This window comes from Lycorma delicatula, chromosome 3, assembly GCF_047948215.1.
Source record: "Lycorma delicatula isolate Av1 chromosome 3, ASM4794821v1, whole genome shotgun sequence".
Lineage (NCBI taxonomy): Eukaryota > Metazoa > Arthropoda > Insecta > Hemiptera > Fulgoridae > Lycorma > Lycorma delicatula.
In genome coordinates, this window is record NC_134457.1 from 164,984,497 (window position 1) to 165,008,577 (window position 24,081).

Genomic DNA, 24,081 nt, shown 5'->3' on the forward strand with positions numbered 1-24,081 from the left:
AATTCACAATATGTCGGTGTGGATGTTAATTTAAAACTCAGAGATCGCTCGGCCGATTTGGATAATTACTTTATCGATTTATTTAATGAATTTAACGAAAGGGTTTAGATAAAAATTTATGAACAAAATTCCATTATCGTTTATCAGTAAAGTTTAAACTAAGAAAATGCCATATTTTATATTAATTTTAAGTAAAAATAATTTTAATTATTCCTGTAAGAAATACGTTTTCAAAAAACGAACTTCAAAAATCATTTTGGTATTTCATTTATCAAAATCGGGAAACTTTTTCTCGAGATATTAATATTTTTCGCTTGCAGGGGAAATATCTGATTTTATTTTTAGCAAACACTATGTTACATATGTAAATAATTATTAAATATTTATCTGTAAATTTCCTTGCTTTGGATAGTCCACGTAAGAAAGAAAACTGAATAATAAGTTTAAGGAAATGCTGAGCAGGAGATCACAACTTTCAGTATCTATCAAGCAGTTGTACACGACTATTCTGAAACCGATTTGGGCCTATGGGATCCAGTTTTGGGGTACTACGAGCAGCAGCATCATCGAGATAATACGATTCCAAAATAAATTACTGAGTAACAAAACAGAAGCGCTTTGATTCGTAAGAAACTGTGATATACACGAATATCTGGGTTTACCGGATGTTCAAAAAAAATTACAGCGACTCTGTACAAAATATAAACTGCAGCTAAACAATCACGTAAATTATTTAGTTATAGTGAAGACGTTAGAAGGCTAAAATGACTCCACGTGTTAGACCTTGATGACTGAGTTTGAGCTACATCAACCGTGTTACCTATTTATTCATTACTTCAGTTCATTCAGTTTTAGTCATTATTAATTTTAGTTTTTTTCTCTCAGCATCTCATTTCTCATGTTTATTAATCCTTACTTGTTTTTATTTTGCGTTGAGCCAGCAGTGGTACAGTTTTCTGACAACTTTATGTGTGTACTTAGATTGAATGTCCTGTGTAAGAATATTACTATGTAATCTTTGAGGAGCTTCAACGGAAGCCTCTCTACATGTGATTGTAAATGATCATATTTAGTTATGGTTTCTGTAATAGTTTAACCGATTGTAAATTTTATTTTGAGACAAAAAATTGACTTACTTCAATTGTTTTAATACTATGTTTATATTTTATGTATGTTTAATAAGCTCAATAATTCAGTATATATTAACTCGATTTATGTTTCTACTGGATTATGCAAGAACAAAACCTGGTTAAACGAAACAGAAAGAATAAACTTATTTTTATAAGGTAATATCAATTTAATCGTGACCTGAATGAAGCTGGTATGTCTGATCTAAATTCATTGAGAGGATGCATTTTATTTTTTTAAAAATTATGAATTGATGAAGTTTAAAGAAAACAATATTTAACTAATTTCATGAAACTTTTTAAATTTCAAATGGTTTTGTAATTTTCTGCTCGATAAGTATTTTAGTAAAAAAAAAAAATGATCTGGTGAAAAAAAATTGTAGAATATCAAATTTGAAAAACTTTCAAATATTGATGTAGTAAATTTCTCCAGTATTTAATTTCCTGTTTTCAAAGTACATTTTTTTAAAAACTTCTTTGCAAATAAACTAATTTAATGACTAATTCCAGGCTATGCTTACCTATGATTTGGCTGATTTCTGTAGTCTTTTGTATTTATAACGAACCAAATGGCTGTTTATTGTGATTTTAATCTGCGGTTTAGTTCACCCTTCTTATCCTTAATAAGATTATTATCTTTACAAATCTATCTATTACTTTCTTCTGTAATGGTTTTTTTTTTGTTTTATATTTACCGTATCAGAGGAGGTGACTCTCTTAATAATTACTATTAACACATATTACCATCCACATTAGACGTATTTTAATATTCCCGTCAATTATTTTATGAAATATATATAAAATTATATTATTTGTTTGAAAATATTCAAAATATTACTCTTATTTTTACGGAGAAATAACTTTTTTTTTTAATGTTGAATTAACTTTGAAAATAATGACTTATTATCTTATCAAATAAACCAATCATTTAAAAATAAACTAAACTAAACATCCTAGTGTGCAAAGCATTTCATAATTACAATTAGTAACAATACAAAAATAGTAAAAAAGATAACGAATAAAAAACTCAGAACCAATAACTGTTTTATTGTTCAAATTGGTTAAATAATTTTTTTTTCTATCAATTAATATAAAAGTTCACTGTAAATTGCATTCAATTTATAATAAAATTATAGACAATCATATTTTGGAAGAGTGTGTTTTGGGTAAATTATTTAATGTTTATATAATTATTTAATAAACATCTTAAAATTATGGTTACACCTACTATAAGTATAACTATTATATTCTAAATGTAGCAAAAAATAGAAGACATAAATCCACCATTATAGTAAAATATGAATAGACCATTTGGATGGGTTTTCCGATGGTTTCATAAAGATTGCATTTGTTGAAAAATAATTGTCCAATCAAATTCGCTGCGGATGTTCACTCAATCGCCTAGGGTATGTTACATTGTGCTATATTTATGTATTTTTCCCTGACTTGCTAGAGCTGATAGGTTCTATCGAGCTCAAGGGAATTCTTGCTACAGTATTTATTTATTTATTGGTGTACCGGAGTTTCGCCTGACTGTAAATGTATTGAGACGGAATTTTCAAGTTAAGGTTACTAATATTTCACCGACATAATAAAAAGGTAATATATTAGAATTATAATTGAAAATTGCGGCTTACGTTAAAATAGTAGTTAAATTATTTTTAAAAAATACTCATAAATAGAAATACATGTTAATTGTATGTATCTGAATAAAAAATATATTTCATAAAAAAAGTTTATATTTCATAAAATACAACATTCAAGTCTATATTACAATAAAATACTTTACGTATTATTATTATTTCTTTTATACGTCATACACTTAGTATGTTGCTATATAATAACTAATAAACTTCGTAATAACTTCTTAAAATCTTAGCACGGGTGGTCTTCTGTGTAAACGTTTCACCACTGCCTCTTTACGGGCTTTTTACAGTAGTTTGTAGAGTAGAATTATTACTCCGAAATATGTTTTTGGGCCAAATTTAATGTTATAATAATTTACCTCCATCTATTTTTTTAAAATTAAAACATTAAAAGAAAATTCCAAAACCCGCTTACCTTAATAGAAATGGACCCGTTTCAGTTCTAAAAAGTAAAAAAAATTTTCTGGTATTATAATTTTTAACTTATTTTTTTTTTTATTGCTAATTTTTCTCATTGACAGCGATTCTAAAAGTAACAAATATCATAATATAAACATTTTATTCAAAAAATTACGGTCAGCTAAGTTTTACATATATATTAAGAATATTTAAAGTGACAACTTAATTTCAAACTGTGTTACCCACGTATGAGATAACTATGTAATCAGATGTTACTGTCAGGTGTTATAACTATGTATATCAGGTGTTACTGTCGTAATTGTTGAAGACAACCTGATAGCGAGAAAAGTATAATCCCAAAAATGACGACCTTCCCAAGTACAATATACAATATCTCCATGCCAGATTTACTTTGGTAAATGAGGAGTGCAGTAGCTTCTCGTGCCTCTTCACCAAACCTAATATATTTACGTATATAAATATGCTAAGTAAAACTATTAATAACAACTAATTGTCCTATTAATTCTTACTTATTCTTATTACTTTGTTTCCTTACTATTTCTTACTTTTTAGTTAATTCAGTTCTTATTTAAGCGAATTGTTTTTTACGTAGAGATGCGAATACATGAAAAGCAGTTATAAAATTATTAAAATATATGATATTTGAGAAATTCTTATGAAAGAATTATAAATATAATTAAATAATTGAATTAGAAAATCATTTAGTAAATAACTAAATATGAAAATTAATAAAAATAAATAGTTTTAAATACTTGAATCACTGAAATTAATGATTTTGTTCGAGGCTAGCAATAAAAAGAAAAATAAATATACCACTGTTGCAAATGAATTGTGATAGAAAGTAAATAAGTAATTTGCATTTAGGTTTTTCAACATTAAAATCGTTGTAATAAAATTTATTCCTATGTCTTGCCCTACGAGTCATGCTGGGCTTATAAGAAAGAAAAATATTAAATAAGTTTTAAAAATATTCACGAACAATAATTTTGAAGAAGAAATTTTCCAGTAAAAGATTCCGGCTGTCATAATGTACACAGTTCTTTTTTCTATTCTTTCATGTATGTATTTTTTGTTGATACAACTGAATATCTACAATCAATGGTTGTATTAAATTTCTATAATTGGCTTGAAGGATAAAAAGCTCAATACCAATTATATTCCTCTATATTTTGTTTTATTCTGGCTGGCACCCTATAAGAGCTGCCGATGAATGGAATGATGAAATTAATTTTTTGAAGCATGCAAACATATGCCATCTCTTCCCAGGACTCAGATCCGGAACCAGCACATGAAAGGCAAGAATGCTACCACAGAGATCTATATGATAAAAATAATTTATTTAAATTTTCAATAGATATAACAAAATAAACATTTTAAAGATTCAACAAAATTAAAAATCGCTGTAAATTGTAAAAAACTAATATTAAATTTTTTGTAAATTTAAATTTTTATCAGGCGGTTAAAATTACATACAAACAATTGCATTATTAATTATTAAAATTAACTGGATGATTCCATGAAAAAAATATAATTTTGAGAATTTAATATTATTTTTTATTGTCATTTTAGATGTTGCTTTTTTTTAAATTGTTTCGTATTTTGATCTTTCCTTTCACAGGGATTATAACATAGAACAGCCCTATTAAAGGAGACAGTATGGTGATAATGTCAGAAATGATTTTTTGCAAATATTTACATTTTAGGGTTAATTTAGACCCAAAAATGACATACGTACGTATGAGTGTCGCACTGTTTTTGATCTTAATCGCAGGATTGACCAAACCGATTTTCTTCAAATTTGGTTGAAATATTTCTATATATGGGACGTAATCGTATTTGTTTTTTCTAAATTTGTTAAGGGGATGCGAGCATATCACAAAAAACCAATTTCGATGCTTTTCATTGAGATCTTGTGAAAATAGACAACTTTATACTTATTATTTCTTTGAAAACAAAATTATCTTCTATTTTTGTTTACTGGGTAATCCATTGTTTAGATTTGTTTAAAAGCATATTTAAAAATATTTGAAGTTATTCTTCTTTTGGCGCGTTAGTAAAAACTGATCAGTGTATTTTCAGCAAGTTAAAGGAAGCTGCACGCGCCGATGTAACACACCATGAAGATTTGCGCAGGTCCAAGTGGATAAGTTTGCAGGCACATGCGTATAGTGTCTAATTCAGTCAGTTGTTCATTGCAATTAACTGATTAGCACTTGTTCTAACATAACAGTTATTGAGTCGTAATAAATATATATTTATATACACGGATTTCTGAAGACGGATATTTGAAACTGTGAATATTGTTCATATTCATAAAACATTATTTATATTGCAGCGTATATGAATGATATATATATATATATATATATATATATATATATATATATATATATATATATATATATATCATTCATATATATATATATATATTTTTTGCGAAAATTGTGTATTAAGATTTGAGGTTGTATTTATGTAAGTATTTTTTTTTTTTTATGAGGAAAATTATATCTTTTAATGTCACAGAATATAGCACACATCAGATAAGTTCTTGATTTTGAATGCATATTTTTAAATTTACCGAAAACAAATTTTTTATATAATACACTATTATGAAATAAAACTATTTGTTTTATATTTTTTTCATATCATAAGCCACTGATAACTCTCGTACCTACTCGGTCATTATCCGAAGAATTAATGGAACTTAATTAATCAACATATATTCAATGAACTTTGTTTTATGTAACAAGGAATTATTCAATACTTTTTAAACTATATATAATTAATATTATTTAATTTAATTTAAGTGTTATTTATTCAGACTTTTATTCATGGTATTTAATGTCGTCTATCGATCGTTTGACTCGGTTCAAATTTGTTTGAATGCGTAAAAAAAGTTTTTTTTTTTATTCACGCCAAAGAAGTATAACGTCCTACTTGCGTAGATAGTACACACGAGCTTTTTATTCATTTTTTTTTAAATTTAAAATTCGGTTATAAAGATTTAAAAAAAAATATAATTAAATAAAATTGTATAATTTAAATAAATTATATATAAATAAATAAAATAATATACTTAAATTATTTAATTTTATGTATATATATATATATATATATATATATATATATATATCGCCATTTTGATTTAAGTAGTGAGAATTTAATTTCTTTGATACTGTTTTGCTTATCTCACAAAGACTTTTGAAACGACGTATCACATGACCATATGTCTCATTTAAAATTTTGAGCCGTTTCCCACCCGCTCCTTGAGGGCCGAATAATCTAAAATGAGTTAGCCTCTCTTATTGGTGAAGATTTCCAAAGAGAAAATCGGGACCTAACAATAAAATAAAAAGGGGAGTGTACAACAGTCGTTTTAGGTATCTGAAACAGACACATTTTTGGCTGCCATTTTGGAATGAGAAAATAGAATTTAGTTTTTATTACATTATTTTTTTCATCTGATCGATCTCTTTAAAATGATGTCAAATGACCATTGGTCCCATTTGAAATTTTTGAGTTACCCCCCCCCCCCCACCATCACTGCCGCCAATAAATCAAAAACAGTGAAATATTCATTGAAGCCCCTCCATAGGAAGGGCTACTTCAACTACGAGGAAGAATGCCGCAAACCGCATCCAGTTATCTCAATTGTAAAAAAAATTAGCGGAGGGTGTATGTTACTTTTCAGCTACCCGGTTCATATATATATATCCTATATTGTTCTTTTATGAGTAACAGCATCAAATATTAAACTAAATTATTAGGCAAATCTCTTCATATGAAAATTAGGGAATAAACAACCCAAATTTAATTCACAATTTACTCCTTTAGTTCTGTGTAGGACTTAATACCTGTTCTGTAACCGTGTTACGTCATAGCATACATTTATAATAATTACGAACTCAGCTAACTGAAATATTTTAGCTCTTTAACAATCTAGTTAAAGACCTAACCATGTCAATTCAATTTTCTGTTACTATTTTGTTAAAACCAAAAATGTTTATTTGTGCATTTCTCAATTTAAACTTATAATTTATTCACATAGCACTGTAGCTTAATGAACTTTTGAATTTATAAAATAAATTTTAAAATTTATAAATGTATTCCAAGTAACTCTCATTTATGTGGATTAGTTACATGAGACACTTTTTTTCTAAAAATAAGACATTTCTACGAGATTAAAACTCTTTCCTGCGCGCGCTCACACCCAAAAGAACACATTGTTATCAAGTATAGATTTTGTATTTTTCTTTTTCTGTAATTCATATCTCTATCTATATATATTGAAAATAAAATGATGGAAAGTGTAATCTCCCTTTCCACTATACGTAAATCTCATGAAATTTTTGCTACGAAAGAATATGGACACCGAATAACAAAATTCATTAGGTACACTTCCAACATTTTTAATTATTTTTCTTTAAAATATATAATTATTTAATCTTTTTTTTTTTTTTTTTTTTCTAGATAACTATGAACTCAATTAATTTTTTATTTATTCATTTAGAAACTGGTCGTTGATATCTAATCACTATTATTCTTTTTTAAGATTAGGCTGATAAATAAATTTTATTAAATTATTACATTTCAAAGCCTACAAATTAAAAAATATTGTGGTTAAATATGTGTTATATTTTCGCTTTAATTTTCCGGATACAATTAAGTATCAGAATATTTTTATTTTTTTGGAAAATGACTGCCTCGCAGAATTTTAAGTTTTTCTACGTTTTAAGATGTTAAAATACTTCATAAAAAAATTCTTTATTTTGTATATCCTTTTCTATTCGTGTATATTCATTTTCTATTTATCCTTATCTATTTCTATTTGTATACAGATGTGTTGCCTCTCTTTTGCTTTATTTCATAGTACTGGTTTAATAAAAAAAATCATGATATTTGGTGTGACAATTTGAGAATCTGGTCGGTTATTTCTATTAAAATGTGTTATAAAATTTGAAGTGGTGAAGAAATTTTGTGGTAACACTACACCTCAATACGATTAGACTACATAAAACTTTTATTACTGTTTCCTTATAACTTACAAAAAAAAAGAACATCAGAATTACCTCAGTAAATTGTAAAGTTGATAGATTTTTACTTCCAAAAGTAAAGGAAGTATTGTGATCGCGAAAAATTTTGGTTTTCAGATTTCAGTGGAAGTGTCCATTTTGACCATCCCTGAATCCATTTTGACTAGTTTCAGCGTGACGTATGTACGTACGTACGTACGTATGTACCTCGCATAACTCAAAAACGATTAGCCGTAAGATCTTGAAATTTTGAATTTAGGACTGTTGTAACATCTAGTTGTGCACCTCCTCTTTTGATTGCAAACGGTTGGACCATGTGTACAAAAAAGCCCAAAATTAAAAAAAAAGTGATTTTGGACTTTCTGAACTGCAGTAATAAGCTCTCATTAAGAGCTTTTCAACGATGTATCAGAAGTGGTACTTATTTTCATTGATTCCAGAGTTATAGCCAAATAAAATTTTAATTAATGAAATATTTGGATCTTACAAGAGGACGGCACATCGGTTCAAATCCAATTTCATCTCTTTTTTTTTAACTTTTTTTTAAAATTTAAATATATTGATTTATTAATAATTTAGTTAACCTCTAATTGTAAAAAAATAAACTTTAAATAATAATTTAGTTATAACAATAAAAAAAAATATATATGAAATTATATCAGAAGTTATTAATGAAATAAGATTTTATGTACTTTTCATTTAAAAAAAAAAATGTGTATATATATATATATATATATAATTTAATAAATGTAGCAAGGAAGTTATGTGATGTCCGCATCAGATTTTTAGAAATAATTTTGTAAAACTTTATTCTTTAGAAACTTATTTTAAAATTATTATTTTTTTACTTTCTACAAATTTTGACTGTTTTAATCAGGCTTAAAATGGATTTAATTTATTTTTTTCTTAATTTTTCCTTATTAATACTGGGACATTCTTCAAAATTTTAGTTGGGAATAATAAACTTATGCGCTGAAACTAGTAGTTCCAAATTCTTTACCAACTTTTGATGTTATCTAATTTAACCATTTTTTCGTCCATTTTTCAAAATAAATAATTTTATTACAACGTTTTCTAATATTTCTGAAATAAATAAATAAGTAGATATAAAGTATTTACATTTTTGTAAATGAGGAAAAGATGAAGAAATACATTATTATCCAATATTAACTTATTAAACTTATTGAATTTAACAAACTACTTAAATATATTGCAAAGTTTTGTAATTCTAATGTTTTAACACATCGCATATTTATGCTATTTTATGATAGAATATTTTCTGCTAAGTATTATGTTTATTCACAGAGTTTAAAGGAGGTTATGTATTCGACTCGTATGCTCTTTTTTTATGTTTATTCGCGCACTTTTTTCTTATTAATCCGATTGAAATAAATCTTGGGTGGATAAAGTGACAAATGAAGAGGTGTTGCGGCAAATAGATGAAAAAAGAAGCATTTGGAAAAATATAGTTAAAAGAAAAGACAGACTTTTAGGCCACATACTAAGGTATCCTGGAATAGTCGCTTTAATATTGGAAGGACAGGTAGAAGGGAAAAATTGTGTAGGCAGGCCACGTTTGGTATATGTAAAACAAATTGTTGGGGATGTAGGATGTAGAGGGTATACTGAAATGAAACGACTAGCACTAGATAGGGAATCTTGGAGAGCTGCATCAAACCAGTCAAATGACTGAAGACAAAAAAAAAAAACGTTAGATGATTTTATATGGTCTTCTGCAGGGCAGGTAATGTTGTGTGTTTCTGTACATATTAGTACCGTTAATAAAATCAACAAAAATCTTGATATCTCTCTTAAACCTTTCAGACCCAGTATACATTATAAATAATATACAACATCGGTATGGAGAGTAGGAATCTGGAATCTTATAATTCTACATAAGTGCATCACGTTACATGGTCTTTTTCGGTTTCTCACAAGGTCGGGAAACTAAGTTTAACAACTAGACTAAACCATCTAAGCTTCTGATTTGACTTAAACATAAACTTATCCTTTTTCAAATACTTTTTCCCCCATATCTACTACAATTCTATTTAATTTGTACCTCGAAATTTTTGCACTGTTACAGCCCAGTTTAAAATTAAAGATAGCGTACGTTTTTCTACATCTTCACATGCTTTAGTAGTATGAAACGTTGTACTTACTGGTGTAATAGGTGAATGCCTTCATCTTTCATTTTTGTACCTATTTTTCACCATCAAAATTTATTAGCTCAGCTTTTGGTAACTCATCGCTTTCTAGTTGGTTCATTTCTTAAGGCAGGCCATTTGAATTCCTTTAAAATTCCAATAGCGCTGTTAACTAGACCATCAGAAATCGATATATTACTCCTTAACATAACTCTTGAACCCTCTTAACAAGCCACCAAAGTTGTAACATAACATGCTACCGGATAACATTCCCGGGGGTGTTTACCCATATGTTGCAGCTTCTCGTAATTCATCAATATCGTTAATAATGTAACCTCTATTGATTTTTGATATCATATTGGTCATACTAAGATTATATTCATCTACTAATTTAATGGTTGGGAATATTCTTACATTTCCATCTGCAATTTCGTCTGTTAAAGGTACCATCCTTCTTTCGTAAAGCATTTCTAATTGGTCATTTGTAACCTCACCAAAGCGCAAGTTATTTAATAAATCAATGAATTCCATGTCATTTCTTTGTCTCATGTTTATTATTAGCTTACAATATGAAACCTGATGCCATAAATTTATTTCTGCTTCACACCAAGGAGGTTGAACAAAACACCAATGACTGTAGGCAGCTTCATTATATCACAAAAAAAGTTTTTTTATGTGATTATTAATAACTTATCGTTATTAATCAGACACAGAAAATTATGAATTAATTATTTTAAAAAAATGGAATCGCATTAAAATGCGCAAAAAATTAAGAAATAATTTCGTCCAAATACTTAATTAGTTCCTTAGACACTTTTTTGAATCGGCGTCAGAATATATATATATGTGGTACTTGAATGAATTTATAGATGGAGTATATAAAAAGACGTAATAATGCAAACGGAAAAGCAACCAAAGCAAATAAATATGAATTGCATTGATGTAATATCGATATTGGTTTTTATGAAGTATTATAGAAAATATTTATATTATACTCGTATGTAGAAATTAATTTTGTAGAAGTAGGCGCCGATTCAAAAAAATTGTCTAAGGAATTAATTAATTTGGACGAAATTATTACTTCCTTTTTATAGCGCTTCCATTTTTAAAAAAATAATTATAATAATTTGACTGTAATTAATCATAAACCCTTTTATTATTATTATTATTATATATTTAAAAAAAAAAGAAAATGAGGTCTACTATTATTAGAAAAGGGTAAATTTCAGGCACCATATAAATTCAATGAAAACTGTTTGAAAGCTTTTCTACATTTTGCAACTTTCAGTTTGTTATCGAAATTTTAATTTTCATAAAAATATTTTCCCATTGCTTGAAGTTTCTTTCCTCATCGATTTTCATTATTGACGAGACTTTTATTTTAACGGTTTTAAAATTTTTCTATTTTAAGATTGTTTGTTTTTAACTGTAACTCTTCTTACAAAATTTTGAAACAAATAAGCATTCTCAAAACTTCAAATTCAGCAAGAGTTATCAACATATATTTTTGAAACGTTTTATTATATCCAATTTTTCTATTAAATATTTACAAATAATTTTAAAAAATCAATTTCTTCTTGTTTCAGAGTCCACAGCCACCTCAATATGTGTTCTGGTATCATAACGATCGGATGATAAATTATGATACGGCTAGAGGTGGTGTTACAGTGAGCACTGAACCAGGACCTAAAACTCACAGCAGATTAATTGTGAATCATGCTACACATGCTGATTCGGGAAACTACTCATGTCGTGCTTCAAACACTGAACAGGACACAATTTACGTATACGTCTCCAAAGGTACTTATTATTTTTGTTGTTATTATAAATTATTGTTATTATTATCGCATAAATTATTTTTTATATCTATAAATGATGTTAACGTTATTTACAGGTATGAAAAATTTATTAAATAAACTTTATTTAATTAATTTACTGGTTATGTAATCAACTATTCGGTTAATTTTCTCCTTCTCATTATTTGGTTTTTTTTTTTGTTTCTGGATAAACAGATTAATTCTGGCTGCATTCAACTGCTTTGCTTGGAAAATGAACTCTTTAAATTTAGTTAAATAAATTGTTTTCATAATACAATATCATGTGGTATTATCCCCTTTAATAATAATTTTAATATTATTAAAAATGACATCTGGCAACTTCTTTTGAAATATTTTATATTTTCTTTTAAAATATAAGTTTTATACATAATAGCACTCATATATGAACAGTCCATATTGTTTTGAAGTCAAATACTTTTAAGTTTATTTTCAAAATCTAAATCTGTGTCAAAACAGCATTATTAAAAAAAAAAAAAAAAAAAAAAAAAAAAAATTAGTTTAAAAAACAAACTTTTTTTTATAATTTATGATTATCCGTTTGAAATTTATTTTAATTGAAATGAGGATGTAAATACAGTAAATATCGTTAATATCTTCAAAGAATCATATCTTTCAACCGTATCCTTCATATCTAATAATCTTCAAGGAACTGACGATTTTAGGTCATTATAATCGATAGTCACAATAACCGATGTTTAGGTAGCTTAGTGGTATTATAATATGCCATCTCCACGAGTATTGTAATTCAGTACAATAATAATCATTAAAAATAATAAGTAATCTATTTCCGTAATAAAATAATGAAAAAAAACAATGATATGGAATAATAAATACAAATACGGTAGAGTAAAAGAAAATATAGAAAAATTGTAAAAATTACATTTTTTTGTAAAACATTGGTTATTTTTGCTTTATTTCGAACATTTCGTGTTTTTGAAGGTTCTTTTCTAAATCAAAACAAATACTCTTTGTTTCTTCATTAACACATCTATCAAACACTGTATCATTTGTAAAATTAGGTTTTTTTTGTAGTAACCCACTGGGTTGGTCTAATGGTGAACGCGTCTTCCGAAATCAGCTGATTTGGAAGTAAAGAGTTCCAGCGTTCAATTCCTAGTAAAGTCAGTTATTTTTACACGGATTTGAATACTATCATGGATACCGAATACCGGTGTTTTTTAGTGGTTGGGTTCCAAAACAGGAAAAAGAAAGAAAGGTGTTTTTTTGTGGACTTTTATAGACTTGATCAGCCTTGATCTAAGAGCTGTAAGACTACTGTTGTTTTCGGTGGCAAGAACACTAACTTTGTACACGACAGATTTTCAAACGTGTGGATAAGCCGGACAGTTGTCAATGAGCAATAGTATTTTGTTATTTTCAGTCTTTAATTCACGGTACCATTTTCGTAACCAAGTCGCAAAGATATCATTTGTCATTCAAGCTTTCTTGTTACTTTCTTAGAAACAGGAAGCGATTTCAAATTTTTAAAACATCGAAGTTTAGCACTTTTGGCAATAACTCAATAACCAGAAATATTTTTGTCAGTTCCAGTCATATTTGTTGCAATTAGTACTGTTAGGCTTTCTTTTAATAATTTTCCCCCCGAACGCATTTCACCTTCAAACCGAGGAGTTCTTTCTGGCATCAGTTTAAAAAAAAGACCGGATTCATCAGCATTATAGATTTTCTCGGCCAAATTGCCCTCTTTTCATTTTGGCCAAATGGTTTTTAATCACTTTTCTGACACATCGGTTCCCGGACACAATATCGTGACGCTGACGGAACCGTTGTATCCAAGTTGAAGTTATTTTACGTGGTTTACCGAATTTCTCAGAAAAATCGTTCACATTAGTTTGTAATATAGGGCCGCTAATAGGGATATCACCAGTACCCCTCTGGTATTTAAACCATTTTAACAGCGCTTGGTCTTCATCAATATGTTTACTAGGCCGTAAGTTTTTTTGATTTCATAGAATCTGTTTCAATCGTTTTCTTATTTTTTTCACGGTTTCTCCATATCACCGATATTGTCGAATGACCTACGCTTAATTCTTGTGTAATGTACTTATTTTATCATTCTCTAACCGCCAGATAATGTGTACACCTTTTCTTCTATCGTGAATGCTTATCGGGAAATCGAAATTAAGTCACTATTAAATGAATTACACAGGATACGTAAAATAAAATACATATTGTACTCGAACGAGACAATACGCTCAGCAAAAGATTAAGAACTGAGTGTGGCTGCTTCAGTTTACAATAATCTGGTACAGGAAGAAAATAATAAAACAAGAACAATAGTACATATGCAGGTAAAAAGGAAAAGGTGGCTCATTTTAACCGTCAAAATATTTCTGTAGATACAATGCAATGATATATTACGTTACTGACGAGTCACTTTCGTCCGTCATAATAAGCCATAAATTTTTGAAAATATAAGTCATAATAACCGATATGTCACTACAACCGATGTAACAATATACAGTATGTATATCATAAACAATATACATACTGTATTTTTATATTAACAGCATACAAAACTAACCAAGAGACAAATTTTTAGTAACTATAAACAAAATAATTATAAACAATTATAATAATAATAATTATAAACAATATATATACTGTGTTTTTATATTAACAGCATACAAAACTAACCAAGAGACAAATTTTTAGTAACTATATCTGATATGTCATTATATCCGATGTCACTATAAACGATATTTACTGTATTGTAGAAATGCACCGTCAGATTTTCATTAAAAGATTTATTTACGCAAAACATGATTTATTTACAACAAAAAGATTAAAGATATTTGTAACAATCACAAGTTTTTACTTTATCCTATTTTTACGTTTACTCTAAGATACTAAATCCATTAAAAGAGGAGTTTTATAGCTAGCTTAGTTTGTAAAGAAAATAGTTATAATTTACGGTACGCAGGGCAAACTAAAAAGAAAGATTGATAATAGAATAAAATTCGTTTTGGCTCATATTAGTATAGAACCGCAGAAATTTGTTATACCCCCAGCATTTCAAGGAAACTGAACAAAATATTTGTTTTTAAAGACACAAAAGTTTTAAAAAGTGTACGTAATAAACATTAATTAAATATTTAGAAACTTACTTTTTCAGTAATGTTTCAGAAAATCTATTGTTAATAAATGGAGACCAATTGGGTATCCAATTCGATTGGCTCTTCAGTAGAAGATTATGAAATGGTTTGGAATGTTTTAAGCAAGATTCACGCTTTCAGTTTGGAGAATCATTTGAAACGTTAAGATATATTTGATTTTCTATTATTCTAAACACTGTAAGAAAAACATATTTTATAGTGTTTCGGAAGTGTTTTATATTTAATTAATATTTTGTATTTTTATTATACGTAGGTAACATTCCATTAATGTGTAATGTTTAACAATCGAAATTTCCATCTGGTTTTAGATTTTAAGTGAAATTTTTTTAAACAGTTTTGAGCGTAGTTTGATTTTCCACTTTATTTGTATAGCATTCGAAAATATATAAATAAAAGAACGTATCACGAGTGCATAACACCCAGAAAAAACTACAGAAGTTGAATTTATGAACACATTCTTCTTAGATGTAAGTGCATGCTACGAAAGGATTTAATTTTTAAATTCTAAATTTAATGGGTTAAAATGGAGTAACTATAAAGCTTAATGTACTTTGAATATCTCAGTAAAAAATAAAAATAACAACTTGATTTTTGATGTGTATAATCTTCATGTAAATAATTAAAAACAAATTTCTAGATTTTGATTTTTAAATTGGAATTTCAATGGTTAAAATGGATTTTTGAATTATATTTTAAACACCGCCATTTTTTTAATTACTTGGTAACAAATGAATATATCTACTTGATTTTTAGTTTTTCTAATCTTCATGTGAATATCTAAAAGCCTGTTTCTGGATTTTTTTTAGATTCGATCTTTAAAGGGATGCAAAAAGAAAAAATATTTCGAATAATGATTGTAAATTTTCCCCATTTCTAACTATACTAAACGAGGTATCCACTCAATTTTGCCTTGAAAATTATCTTCGGATGTCTAAAAACCATTTTCGGGTTTTAGGGATAAAACCGTTAAACATTAAACCATTTTAATATTTTAAGGGGTAAAAGAACATAATTTTTTTTACTATTTTATGCTACCGCTATTGAATCAATCTTTATGAGATTTGGTAGCAATTTAATGGTAATTTATGTTTTTAATTCTGATTATATATTTCACGTGCAAAGCCGCAACGGGGATTCTAAAAACTAATTCGTGGGTCCTTTATTAACCAAACTGTTTCTCTGAAGAAATTACATTAGAGTGATAGTTTTATATATTGAACTCTGTTCAATATATAAAACAATCATTATCAAGAGTTAGAGTTCATCATTATTATTCTCACAAACATTAGTTTAATGAACTTAGGGGGTCCAGGGGGCAAAGCCCTGACCGGCTAAACATTCCCTGACCGCGAACGGTTGACGTAAGTAATCATATAGCGCGGTGGAAGTTGCGATGGGGATGCTAATATATTTTTTTTATTCTAGTTAACTTTTTAGAGAAATAAATTTTAACTTTGTTAAAAGTGTTTCACTCGTTTTTATTCGATCGTATACTCAATTATTACCCTGGGAATTATATTGCCATTATCCTGACTTATTATTTTGAAGACAATTTCTATTAATTTAATAAAATTTTAAACAATTCAATTAGATGAGATATTTTGAATATATGCAGCCTATTACAATACTATTTCAACTTAAGGCAATTTTATATATTCATTCAACAAGTTGGCGTCCAGTAATAAATAGTTACTATGATGAATTATAATGCATTTTCTTGCGTGTGAAATGCAGTGTCTTGTCTAACTGGGACTCGAACCCGGAACCATCGTATGAAAAGCAGTAACGCTACTACTGCGTCACAGAGGTTATTTTTGATAGATTTACTAAATATTTTTTAACTAATATAAATTCTACTTACGGGGTAAAACTTTACCCCTGACAGGACGAATCTGCCACAAAAATCTTAAATATACACTTCCAAATATTCTATTCGTGTTACAGACGTTGAAATATGATTAGAGATATTGAGTGTTGTAGGGATGAATCCATAGGACAAATATGTTTATTTTGTAATATTTCTAATTGTTCGGTTTACTTATCAATGTTATCTTAATAATTTACTTACTTTGTTATTTGCTTATACAGTTTACTAAATAAAATATATATTTATTTTAATAGAACATAACAAAGAAATGATAGCAAATTTATGAAAGCAATGTTAATAAATTTAGACCAATATTAAGTAATTCATTCATCCATAGTGTTCTGCTACTAAGGCAGGTCCTGTCACGGCTGCTGCTGTTTCCATATTGTTTGATCATTTTCTAATGTCTTTGTTTCAGCATATTTTCCATTTTCCATTAAATCCCATCCATCATTTTAAATCTCTTTCTTTCCTCCCATTCACTAAGCCTTCTATCACATCCACTAATAAACATCTTCTTCTCATAAAATATCCCAGCCAGTTTCTTTTCGCATTTAGAATTTTCCTATTCTTTCCGATTCTTCTTAATATTCCTTCAATTGTTACATGGTCTTGCTATCTGACATTTATCATTCTCTGCCAAACCCGCTTTTCAAAAACCTCAATTCGTTTTCCGTCTGCCTTTCTCATCATCCACATTTCAGCTACATAGAGTGTCACACTCCAAATAAAACATTCCATTAATCACTTAACACTAAGTTTAACTTTCCACACAGCAGTCTTCCCTTTCTTATTCAATGCCTTCTAACTTCTTGATATTCTTGTTTTAAACTTCATTTCCTATCTTATCTCAATTCTCTCCTTTTTTTTATTTTAATATCATATTTGAACTTTGAACTAACATCATATTTTTTGTCTCCTTTTTGTTGATCCTTATACCTTGACTTCCGCAAGCTTCATTTAAGTCATCAAGCATTTTATTTAGTTTACTTGGGCTCTCCGCCGATACCGCCATGTCATCAGCACACCGTACACATTCTATTCTTCTACCCCCGATCTTTATTTCTCTTTTCCTCATTCGCATTCGCATTATCAATATTAATTTATAATTTAAATTTAGTTTAAAAGGTATTTTTATTTGAGTATGCCAGGAGGATCGTAGTATGTTTGTGTATTTTTACCCCTCTAACGCCAGAACGGCTGCACATTTTTTTACTTAGTTGGTATAAAATGATTTATCTTAATCACTCAAATTACAACAAAGTTGATGTATGAAAATTTGAAAAAAATTAATTGGTAATCTCTTTTTTACTTCAAAACTATTATTATATAGAATTTATTATCGCAACTAATTTATAAATAAAATAAATTTAATTTTTTTTTATAAATAAGTAGTGGTGAAAATAAATATGAGTAGATACAGTAAAATAAATAAAAATTTTAAAATTGTAAACATTAAGAGAAATATGAAATTGGCACTTAAAGAAGACTACATATTTTTGATATTTATTTTACAACACTGAAACAATTTTTAGTTTTCATACACGACTTATTAATCTGTTCTGTATTTCTGATACAAAGATCGTAAATGTAACTATATGGTATCACTTTCCTACGTGTAATAGTTCTAGATCTCATAACGTAGAAATCCAGTTTATCTATGTTTCATTGTGATCGGTATCTTAAATTGTAATCTTACTTTAACTTGTGATCGGATATTAACTTGTAATTAATATCGATATTTTATGAAGTACGATGTTTCGATTCGGTAAAAATATTCGATTTTATTAGTTTAACAATAATTAAAAAAAATGAAGATTCAATAATTAAACAGGAAAATGTCGAATTATTTACCCGCAGTTAAAGAAAAATCTGTTTTCCAGAATTCTTTCATATTAAATGTTCATTCGACATCAATAAAAGAAGATTTTCAAATCGAACCTGTATTTTTATCATGTTTGATTAAGCTTATTTTTTTGCAAAGTAATCTTGATTTCAACGATTACTTTTTTGTTTTATGGTAGAAGTTTTCCGGTGGTCTTTTTGTAAGTTTCCTAAATAACTTATAAATGGAAGAATGTTTTTAACGAAATTTTTCTTCATAGACGATGTGAAAATAAGTTTTTATTTTTTTCTTATCATTGCGTAGGATTGGATAGATATTTCTTAATGATATTTAGCTAGATGCCATTCTGCCACTCGATGTACCTTTTTGCAAATATTCGAGATAATTATTTGCTAAATGTTACGGTAAATAAAAATAAATATTCATATATTCTAGAGAGCTATACTTTGCTCTAGATAACAATATTTTTATGTAGCTTTTTTTAATTCAGTTGTATACTTTAATGAAAAAAAAAAAAAGATCCAGGTCTTATCTAGAAACGGGGTTTTCACCAGAGTAACATTATATGTTGGCCTATCCAAATTTTCAGTAAAAAGAAATCCATAAAATAAAATAAACTTTTAAGTAAAGGCCTAAGATAGAAAAAAATTGACAGAACATTTTCAATCCTTCTTTAGATATCCACTTTTGAAGTAATCACTAAATCAAAAACAGCTTCTTATAACTTAGAAATTACTCACTGTTTTGCCCGGATTTCAAAAAGTCGAAATTTGAAGAATGGAATGAGATTTTGTATCGGTTTTTTTATTTTTTATAAAATCTGTTTCATTTAACTTGCATTATGAATTAATGTATGAAAATTTTATGGTACAGTCTTTCTGCTCTGCTTATTTTTTTCAATAGCATTCAAACTAAATCACTTTATATTGCAGCAATCACGTATATGTAGTATTGTATTATTTTTTTTGTACTTGATCGCGTAGGTGACAACCGGACGAAGTGTTGAGAATTCTATAGTTACATAACTACTCCTTTTTTGTTGATTCTGAACAGAATACGGTATGAGAGAAAACGGTTAACTGGAGCGGATATAGTATAGACACTAATGAGGCAAGGACCTCTCCCTGTTAGTTTAATTGCTGGACCCCTTCCACCTTACATCCCACACTTACTGTACCGTAGGGTATTCATCCTTTCTCACAGCTCTACAATGAAATTCACCCTTTTTGTAGATGACGCTTTACTTAACACATATATTTTACAGTGAAAGTAAATACAAATGACAATAAACCACGTTTACTAGTCAGTACCTATCTTTCTATATCGCTTGTTATAATATAAAAATATGATAGAACTAATTACTATATTCTAAATATTCTATAAAGAGTATAGAACTAAATAGTTATTTATTTTACGGAAACTTACTTACAATCAAAGAAAACAAGAGCAGATTTGTATAAAAATTCCCAACCTATAAGTTTAACATTTTTTTTTTTACCTCTGGGACCACCGTTAGGTATTCCTTTAGACGATGAGATGAATTTTTAGCGTATGTGAAAATGCCATGCCTGTCCGGGATTCGAACCCGGGACTTCTGGATGAAAGACCGAGACGCTACCACTCGCGTCACAGAGGCCGGCTCTGAATTACCATCTAGAATAATTTATAGAAGAATGCATACAAAATAAAGATCAAGTCAGTTAAAAAAGAATCTTGGAAACATTTTAAGCGGTTTTAGAACTTCATTCAATTAAACTTCAATTACATGCTAAAGAAAAACAAAGCTACTTACTCACATGTATGTATCTTGAAAAAGCATTTGAATGTGTAGAGTAAACTTTTTAAAAATTTAGGAAAGGTAAGAATAAAAAACAGAGTATTTTATGTATTCTAAAAAAAAAAAAACTGTATATTAATTAAAAATAGAAAATAAAGTTGAATACTATACTGAACTATCTGAGACATATAGATATTTGTTATGAGTGAACGTATAAGAAAAATAAAAGGAGTATTTAAAACCAGTGTACAGCTATCATTTAATATTTAAAGATATATTCCGATATTCGATTTTATATGGCGGCCATTTTAAATAGTTTACTGTCTTGGTTTAATAGACTGCTACATTTTGTTTATTTTTTATTTTTCCATTGAATCGTATCTTTTAAAAAAAAAATACATTCATAAGTTCAGTTAACTAAGAAATGGAAAAAGTTGTAAAGAAAACAATCACGTTCAAACAAAAGGTATGGTTTCTCGACCGTTCGCTAGGAAAGGGTAGTGTCATTTCACATAGCTACAGTGTGAAACAGCCATTTGATGGCGGTTTATTCCTGTATTGTATAAAGAGATGTACACTCTGTACTGTATACTTCGGAAAGAAAACTGTTCTTTTGTTTTTATTATAGAGAATTTCCTTCCGTTTTAATAACTTACGCTATTCTTTACAGCTCTGTTGCATCCTGTTATTAATTGCAATCTTGAAAAAATGTAAGTATATTGTTTCAGAAACAATACGAATATACAAAATTCTGTTCTTAAATCGACTTAACATTAGTTTTTTTTTAATTAAGTTGGACGTAGAAATTTCAAAACCGGGAAAAGGCGAAAATTGCACACTTTTGTACTTAATATTCCGTATTCCAGCATGTATAGTTTTCAAACAAAGTGCAGGTAGCACAAATAATTTAAATATTTATAAAATTATTGCTCTTTTAGTGGTTATAGGATACAAATCTTCATAAATATTTCTCTCGTTACAAGTTCGGGTGATTCAAAAAGTACTTCACTACTTTAAAAGCGTATAAAAATTTATTGATGTAACTTATAGATTCGGTTAAGATTTTTTGTAGAAAAACACATCATGTTTGGCAACCAACATTCACTTTGGTTTGATGTGGCTCCATTTGTAATGCGTCATACATCCCATCTGAAATCGATTTCATTCCAGACTGTAGCCAGCAATTCGGGGATTACCTCTACAATTGGGATGTTAATTCAAAGTTTTAGCTGAACAAGATCAGCAGGTAAATGTGATATATAAACCCGATCTTTAATGAGACCCCACAAAAAAAAAAATTAGCTGGGTCAAATCTGGGGAGCGAAGTGGCCTTGCAATTGGACCTTCACGACCAATCCACCGACCTGGAAATCAAGTATTAAGTAAATCTGGCTTTCTAGGTGGCAATGAGGTGGTTCCTCGTCTTGCTGACAGTAAAGATGTCCATTTTGGTCATCATCGTTTAATTGAGGAATTAGAAAATTTTGAAGCATGTCCAAATACACATACCTTTTACAGTTGCTTCCTGGAAGAAGAACGGGCCGTTGAGTCTGGAATAAAACAACCTGTCTCAACGAAAGTTTGTTGCCAAGAGTAAACTGTATGTCTACTAGGAAACTCCGTACCGTAATCTCTATGAAAATTATATTGAACTGCAGTTTTTGACTGCAAATCGTGATACTAAAACATTGCGAGGATCCTTTCGCACTAGTAAATGAATCCACTTTTAACAACATTATTGACAGCTCTGGTGGCCGAATTCGGTACTAATGAACTACGTGAGTCAAAGTTTGATGTGTTTTGTTATGAAATGAGACCTCAACCGAATCTGAAAGTTATTAAAAAAAAATGTTATATACCTTAAAATTTGTGAAGTCCTTTTTGAACCGTACAATAATCGTAATTTTGAATTACTAAAAAAGATTTTCCTTATATTATGTGATATTAAGATTATAAATATAATATTAACCAAAAATTCAATAACATTTAGTTACAACAAATTTCCAAAATTTATGTTACAAAAAAAAACTGCTATTTTTATCTAAGGTTCCAGTACGCGCAAAGTGTTAAAAGGAAAATATATTAGGATATTCGTAAGTAATAATAATATTACTTTACGTGTACTTTCTTCATGAATCATTAGAAATTAAAATCAACGGAAGACAGTATGAATTGTTAAAAAAATTACTTACTTTTTAAAGGAAATATTTATTAAACATGTTGAATATAAAAAATATTTTTAAAAAATAGTAAAGTTTATAATTTTTACTTATAAAAGAGCACACTCAATCATAAAATGTTCTTGTAAAGATGATATCCAATACATTTATATAAAAAATTCTGATATATTTCAAATAACAAAACATTTCTTTTATGAAAAACAGAATTCTAAAACAGATGAAAAAAAGCACGAAAACAGAAATGCACGCCAATACATCATAAACCTTTTATAAACATTGAAAAAAAAAATAATAATAATAATAATACTTTCTATAAAAAAATATGCATTTGCTTGTTTGATCAGATCATATTGTTGAACATCAGCTGTTATTTAAGCTATTCTGTGATTCTGCAAGGTCAAATATAAATATAACTAAAAGAATATCTGTTAAATATTTAATTTAGTTTAATTAAATGACGTAGAGTCTATCAAAATTTTGTCTCCCGATTTCCATAACCTATTCACTCGTGAAAATAATGGAAAAAGTTCAGATAAACATATTTCCTGAAATTCTTCGTTTGCGAATTACGGTTAGTGAAACATTTTGCCCGGATTTCAGATAACCTGCTGAAATAAGATCGTACTAAAATTGTTAGGGCGTTAATTAAGGAATATAATTAGTGATTTGTTATGATTTTTTATCTGAAATTCGAATAAAATAGGTCTCAGAAACGTATCTGCAGTAGTTTTTGAAAAGTCTGGGATGAAAACCATTAAATTTCGTTAAAACACCCTTTTTTTATGTTTGACGTACAGTAACTTTGTTAAATGGGTAATGAACATATAAAACTTTTAAACAAGACTTGTAGAGAATTTAATTTTAAACAAAATGTTATATTCCTGGCCACCATGATCGCCTGTTCCAACACCTTTATATTTCTTCGTATGGGGATGAATGAAAAATACTGTATACAAAACAAAAATATATTCTCGTTAGGAATTAATTGTCAGCATTATATATGTGACTGACCAGCTTCAGGTCAGTCCTGAAGAACTAAAAATTGCAGTAAAAGCAGTACACA

The 24,081-nt window shown here is 28.1% G+C and overlaps 1 protein-coding gene across 2 annotated transcripts in view; it reads left to right on the forward strand.

Moving 5' to 3' along the window:
• The window catches only part of LOC142321013 (limbic system-associated membrane protein-like), a 1,017,196-nt gene that overhangs the window by 963,756 nt on the left and 29,359 nt on the right, over nucleotides 1-24,081 (forward strand). For both annotated transcript variants that reach the window (XM_075359008.1, XM_075359007.1), the window contains exon 6: nucleotides 11,960-12,173. In XM_075359008.1, the coding sequence (XP_075215123.1) occupies nucleotides 11,960-12,173 (214 nt within the window). The remainder of the gene's footprint in view (nucleotides 1-11,959; nucleotides 12,174-24,081) is intronic.